General features: G+C 35.9%; 1 protein-coding gene across 4 annotated transcripts in view; it reads left to right on the top strand.

The window, feature by feature from the left end:
• The window catches only part of csmd3a (CUB and Sushi multiple domains 3a), a 423029-nt gene that overhangs the window by 294059 nt on the left and 110780 nt on the right, over window positions 1–18190 (top strand). For all 4 annotated transcript variants that reach the window (XM_056269911.1, XM_056269909.1, XM_056269910.1 and 1 more), the window contains one exon: window positions 17610–17795. In XM_056269911.1, the coding sequence (XP_056125886.1) occupies window positions 17610–17795 (186 nt within the window). The remainder of the gene's footprint in view (window positions 1–17609; window positions 17796–18190) is intronic.

Below are 18190 nucleotides of genomic sequence, written 5' to 3'. Positions count from 1 at the left end.
TAGTTAAAGGGCAATTAGATGAAGAAATGCAACTAGACAGCCAATAAAAACTAACAAAATTAAACTGAAAGGGCAATTTTTATTTTGCAAATGGTAAAAAAAGGCTCAACAACTGAGATCTAATAAGGCCATTATTAGAGATGCACCGATTGATCGGCTTGGGACCGGAATTGGCCGATTTTCACGTGATCGGCCATGACCGGCGATCGGCCGGTCAGTCTGACATATGCCGATTTTATACCGGTCAAACGCACTCGGGCGCCGCATGATTAACATCAGCATCACACGTGCACACGGAACGCACATGTAGAAAACCTCGTGAATTACGTCCGTTTCACACCGCAAGCGTGAGAGGCGTGTATTTTTTTCAGCGTGCATGTTAATCAGTGAATGCATCACACCGGGAGCGGGAGCAGAGCGTCAAGCAGGAGCGTCAAGCGAGCAGCAGTGAAGCGGTTTCGGCACAGAGTCTATTTTTGCTGCGCTGCTCACACTCAATTAAAGTGAAAGCACACTTTTTTTGATGGGCAAAATAAATATGATTTCACACAAAAAGTGGCCAAAATGCACAGAATTTGCATGTCTAGTGTGTTTTAACAAGAACTGGAGTAGGCTATGTCAGAAAAGAATATGAAGAAGACTCAAACATATTTATAGAAAATTCACCCATTTAAACTTGTTTTTATTATTCAGTTTGGGTAGAAGTATATGGTGTTTTATAAAAATAAAAAAATAGAAAATAAATATTTGTGTGTGCTGTAAAGTGGTTAGAAAAAATGAAATCGGAATCGGCTAAAATCGGTATCGGCAGGTCAAACTCGGAATCGGCCTAGAAAATTGTAATCGGTGCATCTCTAACCATTATGGGACTAAAGTGCATGAGGGAGTGTGCCTCAAAATGACCTCAGCAACACACTGGAAATAAAACCAAATTAAATTGCCTTCCAGTAAATGCATGTATTTGTACATTTCTTTCAAAACAGTGTTTTAATAAAAGTAAATAAAAGGATGTCTTGAACACTCTTCTGGCCCAACAACACTTTAGAGAACAAAACCCACAGACATTAAAGGTTGTATCAGCGATTTCAGGCCCAAACATAAATGATCACATTCATCTAATCTTTCCTAACGATCCGCTAGCTGGCCGCCCCATAAGTATGCCGTCCAAAAACCGCGTCTCTGTAGGCAGCCTAGGCTCTGAGATCTGCACACAAAAACAATGGGTTTCACCAACCACTCAAAACCAAAATAAACAGTGTTCCAACCAATCACCGCAAAATCTCAAACCACAACACCCCCACCTTTTGTGTGCAGATCTCAGAGCCTAGGCTGCCTACAGAGACACGTTTTTTGAACGGCATGCTTATGGAGCGGGCAGCTAGCGGATCGTTAGGAAAAATTAGATGAATGTGATCATTTATATTTGGGCCTGAAATCGCTGATACAACCTTTAATGGAAGGCGACACTGATCTCTCGAAGAACTCTAAGAAGATTTCTTTTTCAACATCAAACCTCGGTTCCTCACGAAATCCCTTATATTTTGGGCCGTTCTTTCTCTCAGAACAGGGTCCTCCGCAGTCTTGCACTGCTCACACTCTGCCTTTGTTGCAAGGTGTCCCTTTGAAATATGGACTCTGAAATGTTTCATGACAGCATTCACTTCATTTGGGCTCCATGGCCTTTTCGCAATTCTCCTCAATTTGGTCCCTGTAAAACAAACAAACAAACAAACATATACATACACATATGTATACCTATACACCTATATGTATATACATGGAATAACTTTAATATACCCAAATGTTTAAATACCTCTGGAGTTCTCAGTTTCATCCTGATTCATTTGGCTTTTTCCTGAGGGGTAAAAAGCAACAATTAAAATGTATTCCAGCCCTACAATCCAAACAGTTTCGGACCATGTGAAATATCAGCAGATAAGCACACAGGGAAAACTAGTCTCTGGTCCTGTGTAACATGAAAAGGACCACTTTACACTGAATTACTGTGGAAGATAAAAAATAAAATCAACATGTATCCTTTTTCTCAAATAAATATCTAAAATATATGCGCACACACATACCTGTGGAGCTGTCAGCCTCACCCAGGCCCATTTTTTTTTTTTTCTAAGGGAAAAAAAGCAACACACTATTCATCTTCTCTACACGGCAAACAGGTATATAATAATAATAATTATTATTATTATGTAAATATGAGGGCTCTGAACCAGTTCAAAGAATGAAAATAAAAACTGGGGAAAAACCAGAAACGATTACTTGAAATGACCATTAACTGGTTAATAATGGTGTTTTTTTTATTCTTTTTTCTGTTTAAAGGGTAATTCCACCGGTTGAGACATGAATATGTATTGAAAGTGGGTCATATATGTAGTAGAATAGTAGCATACATTTCTAATTTGGGTCCTTCTTGGCCGATAAAAGGCAGAAAATGACTTTTTAGTGCTTGTGGATTGTAGACAACAATCCCCATAGTGCATTGCAATGCTCAGCTCCGCAGGCCACTCCCACTACCTACCGCCTGGAAATCATTTCACACAATTTCTAGTGAAGAGTTACTTTGCGAACTAATTATTTGCTTTATCATGCTCGTTAGCTGAGATAGCTTATACCTGCGTGCATGAAGTTGTCTGGACTTGTGTTCTTCCACAGCTTTCTCAGTCATTTTTACCGTCCGTTTTTCACTGTCTTGTTCATCCATAACGAGCGAATGTTTACACACTTTATTAGTGCAAATATCAAAACCGTAGGGTGAGCTTAACACACACACTGCGTTCCACTTTTATTTATTTATTTCTCACACAGCGGCGCGCGCGCCCATAGTCCTCTAGGTTTCGATTAACGATCCACACCACAGCAAGGAAAGCTAGCCGTCTTTTATCTCGATATCGTACAGTAGAAATTGGCACCGCTGGAATGAAAAAGTTTCTGCCGGTGAAATCAAACGCACGGCACTGATCTGTGATAGGTCTGTTAGCGCATTAGGTCCAACCCCCTATGGGCGGGTTTGAAAGGGTGGGAACTAGAGCTTGTAGTCTTTACAGAAATCCCCCCCTCTTACACTTCCTCCTACAATGACGTAAAATTACGATTTTAAGAGGATGTGAAAAAGGTAAATAGCGGATTTCTCTCGTCTCAGGGGAAAATGTGTTGCACGACCATTCAATAGTATGACTGGGTTTCTAACAATGATGCAGATACTGACATTTGCATGTAAGGCCAAGCCATTTTTTTGGACAAACAGACATATAAAACATGTAAGGAGGAGGCTGATACATGTAGATCTTGTCTATAAAGTCAAATAAATCAAATACACATTACATAATAAACATCAACATACCATTTCCTTTCCAGTCAAAGCTGAATCTCCTTTCTTTGCAACCATCTTTGATGTGGTCATCTGAAATCAGACAGAGCAATTGTATGCTGTTGTCATAAAATGGTTTCATTCTGATGCATAACATTTAACAAATTAGTATGAACGCGGATGTTATTTATGCTTTCCCTCCTAAAATGACCCTTAAAATGCAGATATTAGACAAGAAAATCTCCCTAAACGCAAACCCCTCCCCGCTAGCTGAGGACAGGATGAATTTTACCAACTAAAAAAGGCCTGTTCAAACTAAAAACTATATATCTATTAAATTATAGGCCTAAAAAATCCTCTCAGTATTAAGGAATAGCAGAGTCTACACCACAGCTTACACGATAACAACACAGAGAAACAAAACCAAAAAAATCACTTTCATAACGATTTTACCAGCTGAGAAACGCTAGAAACCTTGGCAGTAGGGGTGTAACGATACCCTCATGTCACGATTCGATACATAACACGATACGATATTATAGAGATACTCCAAGACGTGGTAAAAGGGTAACTTTTTTTTAACTGTTGATTAAAATGCCTAATTAAACTCTGTAAACTTGATTGTTTCCCCTCACACAGAAATTTTTATATTGGGTGTACTGTCCACAATACACATTGTCACTATCCACAATATATATTGTTGCATTTTTGTATTGCGATACATTGCTTAATTGACAGCCAATCGGAATCAATTCTGCTATAACATGCTTCAGTATATAAGCGGCAGTCAAAGATGCGATCACAATAAACAGAGCGTTACCGTCTGCTGGTTGGACCCTAACACAGTTATGGTTGGTGTGAATGGGCCTTAACAGTTTACGTCTCTGTGACTGAAAGTCACAAAGCATATCCAGATTGAAAAGTGTGCATATTGGGTCTACAGCTTATCCACAATAAAGAAGCAGCCGACACATACCCAAAGCAACATCTTTTCCTCAAACCCTAACCCTGACATGATGGTCCTCGTAGTGGAGAACTGTCCTTATATTTCAGGTCAGTGTCATGCCCATCCCCCAACGCACGAGTTATGAAAATGAATGAACCGATTCCATTTTACACAAAGGAACAAATATTATCCAACAGATTGACTTAATTTATATCAATCTGTATAATAATTCCAATCGTAATTTCAAAAGCAGTTATGTTAAAAAAAATAGAAAAAAAAACTTCATGGGGTTCCATATAGGCTACAGAAAGAGTTTTTAAAAACATGGTTGTGTAACAAGGTGCGATTTGCTGGTGGGGGATTTCCCCCCTCCACAGTAATCAATGCTATAGCCTAATTCACCAATAGACCATATCAAATATATTATATATTTTTAAAAATATGCAACACGCACGTTTAAACAACAAACGATACAATCTGAACTGGCGCTTCTGCTCCTGTATTGAGAGATAATGCAGCGCGTTTCAGCTACGATCCTGGTTCCAGTGGCCTTAATACATTCACGGCTTTTCAGAATGTCACAAAGCGTTTTGAGATGTTTTTGAACGAAATATTGATGTTTATAATTAAGTGTTTTGGCACACCGAGTGGCGCTACGCATTGTTCTAAAATTGGGTTTTATTCTGGCATGTTGAACTAGAGTTCGACAAACGCGGCGGCGCTTTCACTTGAATTAATTTTTTTCTCATTACAGCTAAAAGAACTTAAAAGGCTAGCCTACTCCGTAATTTTTGGTCATACAGATAAGATATCATCTTTTTTTAAACTGTAAAAGGTCTACAATATGCTAACGATAAAACGTTTTCTCGCTCATGTGAACGAACACACTGGAGAAACAAACGTTTGGTCATTTCACAAAGAGTAAAATCATGGCCGAGTGGAAGAACTTACGGTTCGATCATTTAGATGACACGGGTTCAAATCCCGAACAAACTTGGTACTTTTGTAAATTTTATATTAGCCTATTAATGCATTTTATATCCGATTATTAATGCAGAGAGATTTGTCTATTCTAAAACTCTGTTACACCATATAGTTTTTGCTTATATTTATAAAATAAAATTGCCAAGCATTTCCATTTTACACTGGAACAAATAGTATCCAACAGAATGACTTTACATCTGTATAATAATACCAATCGTAATTTATAAATAGCTATAGCCTATATACATTTTTGGGATTCCCTATAGGCTATAGGCTACTTCACCAATATACCATACAATATATAAAATAGAGATATGCAACAGGCACGTTTAAACGACAAACAATAAAATCAAAACCAGCATTTCAGTTGTTCATTAGTTCCAGTGGCCTTAATGTAGGCCCTATGCACGGCTTTTCAAAAGGTCACAAAGCGTTGAGATTATTTTGAATGAAATATTGAAGTTTATAATTAAGTGTTTTGGCACACCACGCCGAGTGGCGCTATTGTTCTAAAGTCGGGTTTTATTCTGGCATGTTGAATTAGAGTTCGACAAACGCGGCGGCGCGTTCATTTGGATTTATTTTTCTCATAACAGCTAAAATAGCTTAATAGGCTACTCCGTATTTTTTGCCTACATCGTTCAAAACTGTAAACTTCTATTCATATTAGGCTAACAACATTTTAGCTGTCGTCTCGTCTCTGTCTCCGGGAACTGCGCGTCACAAAAATGAACCGAAAACCACTTGCCTCAGCTCAGTCACGATAAGAAATCGGCTATGTCTAAAGCCTTTAATTGTCTAAATATTTAATAAATGTTATCTGATTATGTAATCCATCTGAAACTGAGAGGTACAGATGATCTACTCAAACATGTTTAGCTATGATGTGAGCGCTTCCTAACGAGGAAAGGACAAGGGGGAAAATCTCGCTCTAATTAAATGTAGGCTAAATCGCCCTGAATTAAAATGTAAAAGCAGATCAAATATTTTTTGTCGAAATGTTGCTATATTGTTTCATTTAAGTTCATAATTATTCTATAAATGTTATTTAGTTTAACAGCAGCACAACGGAGCACTGTGGTTCGAGGTTTATTTGAATAAAAAAGAACAACTTATTGAAATTGAATGAATTATTGAAATGAAATATTTAGTAATAAAGTTTCATGACAGAAATATCACTACATGTAGCTTACATTATTTAATTCCTTCATTATCAACACTTTAATAGTCTAATGCTAGAATAGCGGTTTAAGTGTGAATTGCGACTTCTTTTTGTTGTAAGTCAGTCTCAGAGAGCCTGTGGGGGGGTTGGAGGGACAGTGGCTTTATCGGCACAATAGGTGTTAATGTTCCTCTTTCATATGGAGATGTCGGATAGCCAGCCCAATGAGCAGGCAAAGGCTAAATTCTTATAAATCTCTCGGTGTGTCCAAATGTAGGCCCTATATCTTATTAAATTATAAATATTGTAGTTTATTTTTTGTATTTAAAGTTTTCACACAAAATTTCAATTAAAGTGTTCAATCCAGTTGTTTCAACTGGTTTTGTAGAGTTTTAGAGTTTTAGAATGAGCACTGTGTATGATTGTCAACAATCTGGCATTATCTAAACATTAACTGTTGACTAAACACGTTCATGCCACAGCAGATACAGAGCTCTTTAATTCGCGATCAACCTCGTTTTATTGTAAGGTGAATTCAACAAGGCATGCTTTGTCTTTGAAGCAACAAAGGCTAAATAATTTGTTACAGTTTTTTTTTTTTGGAGGGAGGGAGGGAGGGAGACAAAATAAACTTGCTAAAAAGAGATCCAGCACGAGAGACAGACAAAGAAAAACGCATGTTCTTAATTTATGTGGCTTTGGACTATTTTCGTTTTGTACTGTTTTAATTGTTTAATTTAGCTGAAATTTCTTTGGCAATACAAATTTAAAATGTTGCAAGAATAAGATTCTGTGTTTCTTACATTCTTCAAAATTTGCGATGGGTTTCAAACTTAATTAATTGTAGTGTTCTTTTACATTTTCATTTGTTTTTATATTGAAAGTAATACTATTTAGTTAGTCTGTCAAGTCAACAAAATCAGTCTTTTCTGATTTGTTCAATGTATGGATCTGTTTTGAAAAATTTCTCCCGTTGCTATGGCCAGGTATCACTCACTGTCAATCAACTCAATTTCGTGAATGATTCACAAAACAATAATTTAGCAGATTAAAGACGAGCTTCATTATTTTCATTTTCTGACGCGATCAGCTTTCTTTTTTTATTTATTTTCATTTCCCTCATCAGTTTTGTCGTGCAGCGGACATGGAATGTAGCAAATTTACGTTAATGTGGCATTGATAATTAAACAAAACGCTTGACATTAAATAAATAAACAGTTAATGAACTCGCTAATAAACAGTTACCTATTTAAGCATCAAGAACGGTAAAACATAAATGAAGTCGGCCAACAGCATGTTGGCTACATTGAGATTCGATCTCGGATCGCTTGAAGCTCCGTGAGGCTCATGTTGCGTTAACCACTGAGCTATCGTCTGAACGCTATTAAATTACGTCTTATGCTCTTCCAGACCCTCATTGATAGCCTAATATATTTCTGTTACAATGTTTTATGTTGTAATGTTTTCACTATTTATTCAATTTAATTTCAGTATTGTAATTATGAATTCGTTTAACTACAATGTTACACTTGAATTCATCTGTTACAAGCTTTCAATCGCTCTGAATGAGTCGCGGCGCGGCGGTAGATTACGCAATAGAGAGAATAAACTGACACCTTTCAAAGTCTGTGATTGTAGCGCCTCTTAGCGGTAAAAGGCAGCAAATACACATCCGAATTTTACCGCCACGGGAGCGGTAAAAGTATTATTCGTGTTGAGTACCAACTGTACCCAAAGCAACATCTTTTCCACAAACCCTAACCCTGACATGATGGTCCTCGTAGTGGAGAACTGTCCTTATATTTCAGGTCAGTGTCATGCCCATCCCCCAACGCACGAGTTATGAAAATGAATGAACCGAGCAATGTACATTTTACTCGAATTTGAGACGTCACAACAGCGTCTTTAAGACGACAGTCCACGTCAACCAGTCTAGCATGATGCCCAACCATCCTACACTTAACATTGCCTGTGTCAAAGAGAAGAAAACAATGAAGGAACATGCGCTCACTTACTTTCTGTTTCACTGATGAGGAAGGATTCACACTGCATTCAGTCACAGCCACTGATGTCTCGTCAGGGCCGTAGCTAGAGGATTCGGGGCCCCCTGAAAAAATATTGATGTGGGCCCCCACCACCCTCCACCAATATCATATACTGTACAATAGATGAACATGGAGGCCCACATATAACAGAAGATGGTGATGTTGTTGTGAAACCTTTATTTTAAAAGTTAAATGTTTATATAAAAATTACAACTAATAAAAACTAACAAAAAGCAAGAAATTGCTAAATAATAATAAAACCAATTTTTAAAAAGTAATATTCCCCCCCCCCCCCCCCCCCCCCCCATCAGTCTGTTATAATTCATAAAGTATACATTTAGAAATTGACAAGAATGCAGTCTAATTAAAAAAATAAAACCATATTGCCTTATTTTTTAATAAAGATAATATGGAACTGGTAATATTATTAAATAAAGCGAATACATTTATTCATCCAAGTGCAGTGTGTTGTATTCGTGTTTTCTCGATGTTTTAAATATCATCAGCCGGCAGGTCAGATGCATAATGCAATGCGTCGTGACTCGTGTAATTTTTTTAAAACTCTATTTTCAATACTGTAAAAAGACAGGAATTTAGACCACGTAATCATTCGGTCGATTGTGGCGCGCACCGATAATAAAAAATGACTGTACACGGCAGACTGTAGACGGAAGTTTTCTAATTCCCAGCGAAATAACAATATATAACCGGTCTTTAAGAACGTCTTGATCGACTGGGATACAACCACTCTCCTTGCCTCCCTCTCCGTCTTTTCCTGGCATTTCTGGTACCTGATTTTTGTTTTCTTTTCCCCGACATTTTTCAGTCAGTCAGTCTCCTGCTCTTCCACCAAGTTCATCGTTAACTTCAGGTTCTGCCGCCTCAACTCTGATTGGTTCTGTTCACGAGCTGGGGCGGGACTTACAATTTTATTGGGTCCATCTGATGTTTGTCACTGACTCTGACTGAATAATTAATACATACTTTAGGTCGGACTAAACCATTTTTATGAAGGTAAGAGAAACAGATATTTGGACAAATATTTACCCAAATTGCACGTTTTTGTGGTTTTCATTTAAATCTCAGGCATACAACTAATATAAATATTAGAATTATTCATACTACAGGGGCCTAAATAGTATAACTGCTGGATTTTGTGGGGCCCCCTGGGCAGCGGGGGCCCCTATAATTGTCACCACCTTTCACCCCACTAGCGACGGCCCTGTGTCTCGTCACACAATTCCTGTAATTATGAGAAAGACAGGTACAACACTGAGGCAAGGATGCTTGCCAATTGGTCACCGCAACTAATTCTAGTATCAACCAAAGACTAAATATCTAGTGTCCCTTTCATGGCTCCGTCATGCACAAAGCAGACGTGCAGAATTTTTTTTTAAATAATCTGCATCATATAAAAAACTAACATTCATGAAATACAGAACATGGTTGACTTTCAGTGATAAAGTCTTTAAGAGACTCACCCTTAAACGCGAAGGCCAAGAGGAATCCCCATAGTTGTATGTGACCTCCTCATCTGGAAAGATATGTCTTATACTAAACAGACACAGGTGTGGCCTTCCGTCAACAATGATTGTCTTGACTTTGCAATTTGGATTTTTGTCATCATCATTCCTCCACCGTCCTCTTTTGTTGCATCTATGCTGTGATAAAAATAGTGCAGTAAGAAACTTAAAACATAGACACACACTGAAACATACGGTTCCAACTGAACATTTGGGTTAGGCTAACCTTGGCCTATTTAACCTATATTCAAATACACATTGTGAAAGTTAACTTGACTTCCTAAGAATTTAATAGGTCAGATGATCCACTTAAGGTAAAAAAAATAATACCCCAGTTGAACAATAACCATGTTATTGATTATCACTAACTAATAAGTTCCTAATGTTATGAGAACCCTAGCAAATCTGCTATTGTAATAGTGCGGCACGATTAATCTAATCGCAATCGCGATGTCAAGCCTGTGCGATTATATGGCGCAAAATGCTGCGATTTTATGTAAAATAAACAATGGGCTGTTAACGCAATTAACGCAGCATCTGTTATTTTTTGTCATCCTTTGGCTAGTGTTACATGATAATGCTCTCATGCGATTGCTTAAAACCATTCATGCGAGACAAGTCAAAAGAGAGCGCGCTGAATGTCCGACTGTGACTCACAGAAAGACACGCGGCAGAATACAGTTCTCTTTCGCTCTTGAACGAACAACAACACACACAATTATGCCAAAATGTCGTTTGTCGAGTATCTTCATAACATAAGAGCAGTCTTATGATGGACGTATAGAGTTGTGAGAGGATGAGGCGCATGTGAGATCCGTGTCTCTGTCAGCAGCGGCTGCTCTTAAAGGGCCAGCAGCCAAAGCTTTCTGTCAGTAAAGTTAATCACAGAACAAAGAGGACAGAGAAAATTACTCACTGCTCTTGACTAAAGAACTTATGTAGCTTTAATAAGGATTAGTCTATTTATTATTTATGCAGCGCAGAGTCGCAGACTGTTTGATAACTTTATTAAATTTCTGCATACCTGTTAGACAGGAAGGGCACAGGTAAATATGACATGTCATTTATTATGGGTTTATGTGAGGATTATTTGAAGTTCACTTAAATTAAAAGCTGTTATATTTTTTGACGTCTAATAAATGTTTTTAAAAAAATTATAGCTTTCAATTGTAATGATGGAGTCACTGTAATGTTGGATGGCTATAATTAATGTTTTAAATGGGGGTGGATTAATTTTTATCCAGACATCAATGGCTTAGATGTTATCAATCATTTAGTTGTTGTTGCTAGTTTGAGTTGAGAAATACACATTTCAGAATTATCACTAATCTGTGTGTGCATTTTGCTTTAGAACCAAGCAAGTTGACTCATGAAACCATTTGTTTATTATATCGCAATCGCATATTCCAATTGCAATATTGACCTCAATAATCACAATGACATTTTCCCCAAATCGTGCAGCCCTATATTGTAATAATAATAGTAATAATAATAAATCATAATCATAACTGTTTTTATTAGAATGACATGCAACTAGTTTGCTCTGAATATGAACCAAAAATAAATAAACCAAAAAAGAAACAGCCAGCTTACCAATAACGTGTTCCATTCCATGTGAAGTCAAACAAGTAGTTGCCTTGAACATCTTTAACATGTTTACTTTGAGAGAGAATCCCACGGTATTCAACAACAAAGGTGGATGGTTCAATGTGCTCAAGTGCAAACACACCTCTCCCTAAAAGGGAAAAAAAATATATAATAATAATACAAATAAAACATGAATCCAAGTGCACCTATATGTTACACAGCTAACCAACCTATCCTTTTAAAGAGTTAAATCCTGTAAAACTGTGTTATGTAATATGAGGTGCAGGAAATAAAAAAAATAAAAAAAATAATCAAGCATTGGTTTTCACTGTGATATAGCCTACTAGTTGAATTTTGTTACACTATTCTCTGTATACATAGTTTTATGTATTTATTTTAAAATAATAATTATAAAAAAATTGTTTAAAGTCTTTTTTTTCATCTCTTAACCTTTAAGAAAATGAGCGGCTTACCCAAGGGTAAAATGTGTGAATGTGAAAGATCATGTCCAGACTGCCAGCAATAGGCCTACTTTTCATTCTTACAAGTGCATGCCTACTTTATGATTTGATTTGCCTGCAGTCTGAACATAGTCAAATTGCCTTGTGGTGCACAATTTAACTTTGAATGTGTTGATTTGTCGTCCCTCAGTGAAGGCTTTGTCTTTGCCCGACAATATGTGTTCTTTTGCATCCTGCTCAGGTTTTATTCTCTTCTTTCTTAACATGTTGACTGAAAACATTCCAGACAACATAATTAGTATGTATTTATAAATATAGATATATAGATAGATGCTTTATATACAGTACATTCTTGTCAGACTGTAGTCTATATCAATAAATACAACATTTTACACAGAAATAGTTGATCAGTGAGGTTTTGAGGCTTGTTACTTTTGATAAGAAACAGTCTCCGATTTCAAATTCAGTCCATTTTAATACCATTTTATCACTCTTTAATGTGGCGCCTCAGATCAAATGAAGCTAAACTCGTTACTTAGAAAAATTAACTATAGAGAGAAAGTTTTAGAAAATGTTACATGTATTACACCTGATTTACATTAAAATAATAAATGTAAAATCGAATTGGAAATAGAATCGAAAGCACGTGAATTAAAATTGAATGGAATCATAAAATGTCTGCTAATATCCAGCCCTAAAATGAATCAACCAGATACTTTTGGCAAGTCATTCTAATGACAGTAACGTTACATTAATGAAAGTATACTTTTACATTAGTCTCGTTTCTGTTTATTTAATATATTTCTGTGTCTTACTGTATTAAACTGTAAATTCATCCACTCAACTTTACCAGTCATCACGATGACAACATAGATTTGATTTATTTCAAAATGTAAATTAATTCTCTCAAGCATCCATGGAGATGTATCTTTCATCAACTAATACTAATACTAGTATCCAACTGCTTATGGACTTATATTAGCCACGTTTAGTGGCCACGTTTAAAGTAATGTAACTAACGTTATTAAAAACTGTCTGACTCATGACACTTAACTCCATAAAGGTAGAATATATAAATAAACGCACTTACCTTCCTCGTGATAAAGTGAAAATCTCCCACTATAGCTCGTCAACTTCGCTCGAATTCTGCTAATTAATCTTTCATGATGATGATTAATCTTCTGATTAATCACACCGTCACACCACACGTCTGCGATAGAAGATCAGAGGCGCAGGCGCGCTGACTTTGACGGATGTGAAATGCAGCCAATCACTGACGAGGATTCCAGCAGCCAATCACTGACGAGGATTCCAGCGTTCCACCAATGAATCGCGCTTGGGCGTGGTCTGGGTGTATGAAATGTGTATGATACTGCAGTAGCGTCGAATTTCACATAGAGGGAGATTATACACTCTGAGCATACTCTGGCACACACTGAAAAACGGGTACAACGGATTTATAAGGACATATTGAGAAAAAGCGGGAGGTGGTTAGGCGCAGCCTGATAAGCCTTTCTACACTGCTCGACTTATGAGGACAGTAGTGCTGTCCTCGTAGTTACGGTATGTCCTCATAGAGTCGGTATGTATCCATGGTTTTTGTCCTCATAATCCGGTCGCACCAACGCACACACACACACACACACACACACACACACACACACACTGTTCATCGCGCGATTCGCGCCCGCGCCTCTCTCTCTCTCTCGCACGCGCGCGCGCACACACACACACACACTGTTCATCGCGCGATTCGCGCCCGCGCCTCTCTCTCTCGCGCGCGCGAACACACACACACACACACCGCGCCTCTCTCTCTCGCACGCGCGCGCACACACACACACACACACTGTTCGATCGCGCCTCTCTCTCTCTCGCACACACACACACTGTTCATCGCGCCTCTCTCTCTCTCTCTCTCTCTCTCTCGCGCACACAGACACACACACACACTCCTGCATTGCAATCTTGATCGCAGCCTGTTCATTGCTGCGTTCACAGTCACACCAAAAGCGAATAGAGCGAAATTCATCGCTATTTAAGAGGTTTTTTTTATTTGTACCGTGTATTCTGCGTGCAAATTCGTGCACCGAACCGTGACGCCCGTACCGTTTCGGTTCAATACGAATACATGTACCGTTCCACCCCTAATATATATATATACATACACACACATGCATTCATGCATGTATATATTTAAGAAAAATTTGTTATTTATATATAAAATATTTATATTTCTTTATAATATACATTATATATACAGTATATACATGCAGATATTTCTTAAATATGCATGTGTGTGTGTGTATTTATATATAAAATATTTATATTTCTTTATAATATACATCATATATACAGTATATACATGCAGATATTTCTTAAATATGTATGTGTGTGTGTATTTATATATAAAATATTTATATTTCTTTATAATATACATCATATATACAGTATATACATGCAGATATTTCTTAAATATGTATGTGTGTGTGTATTTATATATAAAATATTTATATTTCTTTATAATATACATTATATATACAGTATATACATGCAGATATTTCTTAAATATGCATGTGTGTGTGTGTATTTATATATAAAATATTTATATTTCTTTATAATATACATCATATATACAGTATATACATGCAGATATTTCTTAAATATGTATGTGTGTGTGTATTTATATATAAAATATTTATATTTCTTTATAATATACATTATATATACAGTATATACATGCAGATATTTCTTAAATATGTATGTGTGTGTGTATTTATATATAAAATATTTATATTTCTTTATAATATACATCATATATACAGTATATACATGCAGATATTTCTTAAATATGTATGTGTGTGTGTATTTATATATAAAATATTTATATTTCTTTATAATATACATCATATATACACTATATACATGCAGATATTTCTTAAATATGTATGTGTGTGTGTATTTATATATAAAATATTTATATTTCTTTATAATATACATTATATATACAGTATATACATGCAGATATTTCTTAAATATGCATGTGTGTGTGTGTATTTATATATAAAATATTTATATTTCTTTATAATATACATCATATATACAGTATATACATGCAGATATTTCTTAAATATGTATGTGTGTGTGTATTTATATATAAAATATTTATATTTCTTTATAATATACATCATATATACAGTATATACATGCAGATATTTCTTAAATATGTATGTGTGTGTGTATTTATATATAAAATATTTATATTTCTTTATAATATACATTATATATACAGTATATACATGCAGATATTTCTTAAATATGTATGTGTGTGTGTATTTATATATAAAATATTTATATTTCTTTATAATATACATTATATATACAGTATATACATGCAGATATTTCTTAAATATGCATGTGTGTGTGTGTATTTATATATAAAATATTTATATTTCTTTATAATATACATCATATATACAGTATATACATGCAGATATTTCTTAAATATGTATGTGTGTGTGTATTTATATATAAAATATTTATATTTCTTTATAATATACATCATATATACAGTATATACATGCAGATATTTCTTAAATATGTATGTGTGTGTGTATTTATATATAAAATATTTATATTTCTTTATAATATACATCATATATACAGTATATACATGCAGATATTTCTTAAATATGTATGTGTGTGTGTATTTATATATAAAATATTTATATTTCTTTATAATATACATTATATATACAGTATATACATGCAGATATTTCTTAAATATGCATGTGTGTGTGTGTATTTATATATAAAATATTTATATTTCTTTATAATATACATCATATATACAGTATATACATGCAGATATTTCTTAAATATGTATGTGTGTGTGTATTTATATATAAAATATTTATATTTCTTTATAATATACATCATATATACAGTATATACATGCAGATATTTCTTAAATATGTATGTGTGTGTGTATTTATATACAAAATATTTATAATTCTTTATAATATACATTATATATACAGTATATACATGCAGATATTTTTTTTAAATATGCATGTGTGTGTGTGTATTTATATATAAAATATTTATATTTCTTTATAATATACATCATATATACAGTATATACATGCAGATATTTCTTAAATATGCATGTGTGTGTGTATTTATATATACTAAATACACAGTACACACACATTTATTATGTAAAACACAAACTTATTTTGGATGCAATTAATCATATCTTATATATATATATATATATATATGCATGATGTGGGCAAGATCTGACATTTCATTTATTTACACAGTTTCAAAAAAAGTTTGATGAATTAAAAAAGTAAAGATTTAAAGTGAGGGATCGACAGCTACTTTACATGAAAACGTCTCAAATATAAATATTGATGTTTATTTTTTAAATGATTTGATTTCTGTGATTTTGCGACACGTCCCAGAATCCATCAAATCCACTGTTAATGTTCAGTGATGATTTTCCCTCCTAAATGATGTCACTTCCTGAAGGATGATGTCATGAAGGAACTGGCTATTGTTGTTTGAGGGCCAGACTGACAGATCTGTAGACTGGACTAGTGGATTTAGGAAAGCAGTATTTCTGCACATGCAGGGAAAGTCGATCGCATCGAGCTCGTGCTGGAAAACCAGTCAGACAATGCTTGGCTCACGTTACTGGTGTGACTGGTTAACGAGGAAACTGAGGTTAACGAACTGCCTGTGTGATACAGAAAGCATCTGTTTTGGACATTTCTTAATTCTGCTATTGTTTATATAATAACTGAGAAATGGACAGAATTGAAGAACAAATAATTCGTAAACATTCAATGCCCTTCAGAAATCTCTTATTTCAGATGTCAACAAACAGAAGTAAATTGTATTTTATAATTCCTGAGGGAAATAGCAGGTTGTAATACATTCACATTATTTGCATTTGCAGCTTCAGCGTCTGTGTTTTCTCTTTTTAAATACATATTTTGGATTTCGTTTCTCCGCGAGGCTGCCACGTATTTTCGCTCTGAACTGAATATATAACACGAAACATGCGTTTGCAAGACTTTTTGATTTCAGTAAAAAAAAAAATAAGTTGCACCATTGAAAGTTTCTTTATTGTTATGCACGAGTCTGACAGAATCAGATGCTCCAGTCTATCAGAAGTGAACACAATGCTAATGTGAAGATTAAACGGGTCATGAACACGTCAAGGCGAACACACTCTGCAACAAACGCTTCAATACACTCAATCAGAAAGACTAATGTACGTGTTTATAATGTTTAAACAGAAGCTTTATTTTTATAACGCCACTAATGCCGCAGAAACGAGATACTTCACCTTTAAAGTGTCATGAACCCCTGTGTTACGGTCGTTCACCTCAGAGTTGGAAACAGTCTCTAGAAATGGGCGAGTAAACTGTGGAAAAGTGGGAGAGTAGAGGAGGGGAGAAACAACACACACCTGCAACACACTCATTATACACACACATGAGTATTAATATATGACCTCAGAGAGAGGGACCGAGTCGAGGGTTAAAGATCGAAGCCTATCGTTCCAGCTGTGTCGTGTGGGCCGCCGGTGGCTCCGCTGAACGGAGGCGTTCTGGCTGTGGATTATTCTTCAGGGACACGAGCCACGTATTTCTGCAGCGACGGCTTCCGCCTGTCCTCGAAAGAAGTGACGAGCAGCGTGTGTCAGGCCGACGGCACCTGGAGCACACACAATAAAACCCCTCGCTGCACAGGTGAGCTTTACCATCAGCACAACACCGATTATACTGATCATGTCTGATCACAGCTGAGGCTAAAGCAGTCTTAACAACCACACACTGTGTGAGAGAGTGAGTGAGTGAGTGAGTGAGTGAGTGAGTGAGTGAGTGAGGGAGTGAGGGAGTGAGTGTGTGTGTGAGTGAGTGAGTGAGTGAGTGAGTGAGTGAGTGAGTGTGTGAGTGAGTGAGTGAGTGAGTGAGTGAGTGAGTGAGTGAGTGAGTGAGTGAGTGAGTGAGTGAGTGAGTGAGTGAGTGAGTGAGTGTGTGAGTGAGTGAGTGAGTGAGTGAGTGAGTGAGTGAGTGAGTGAGTGAGTGAGTGAGTGAGTGAGTGAGTGAGTGAGTGAGTGAGTGTGTGTGTGTGTGAGTGAGTG

Source organism: Rhinichthys klamathensis, unplaced genomic scaffold, assembly GCF_029890125.1.
Source record: "Rhinichthys klamathensis goyatoka isolate OS25496 unplaced genomic scaffold, OSU_Roscu_1.1 h1tg000293l_1, whole genome shotgun sequence".
In the NCBI taxonomy this organism is placed as follows: Eukaryota; Metazoa; Chordata; class Actinopteri; order Cypriniformes; family Leuciscidae; genus Rhinichthys; species Rhinichthys klamathensis.
Note: the sequence above shows the minus strand (reverse complement) of the source record. Positions and strands in the feature narration are given on the sequence as shown.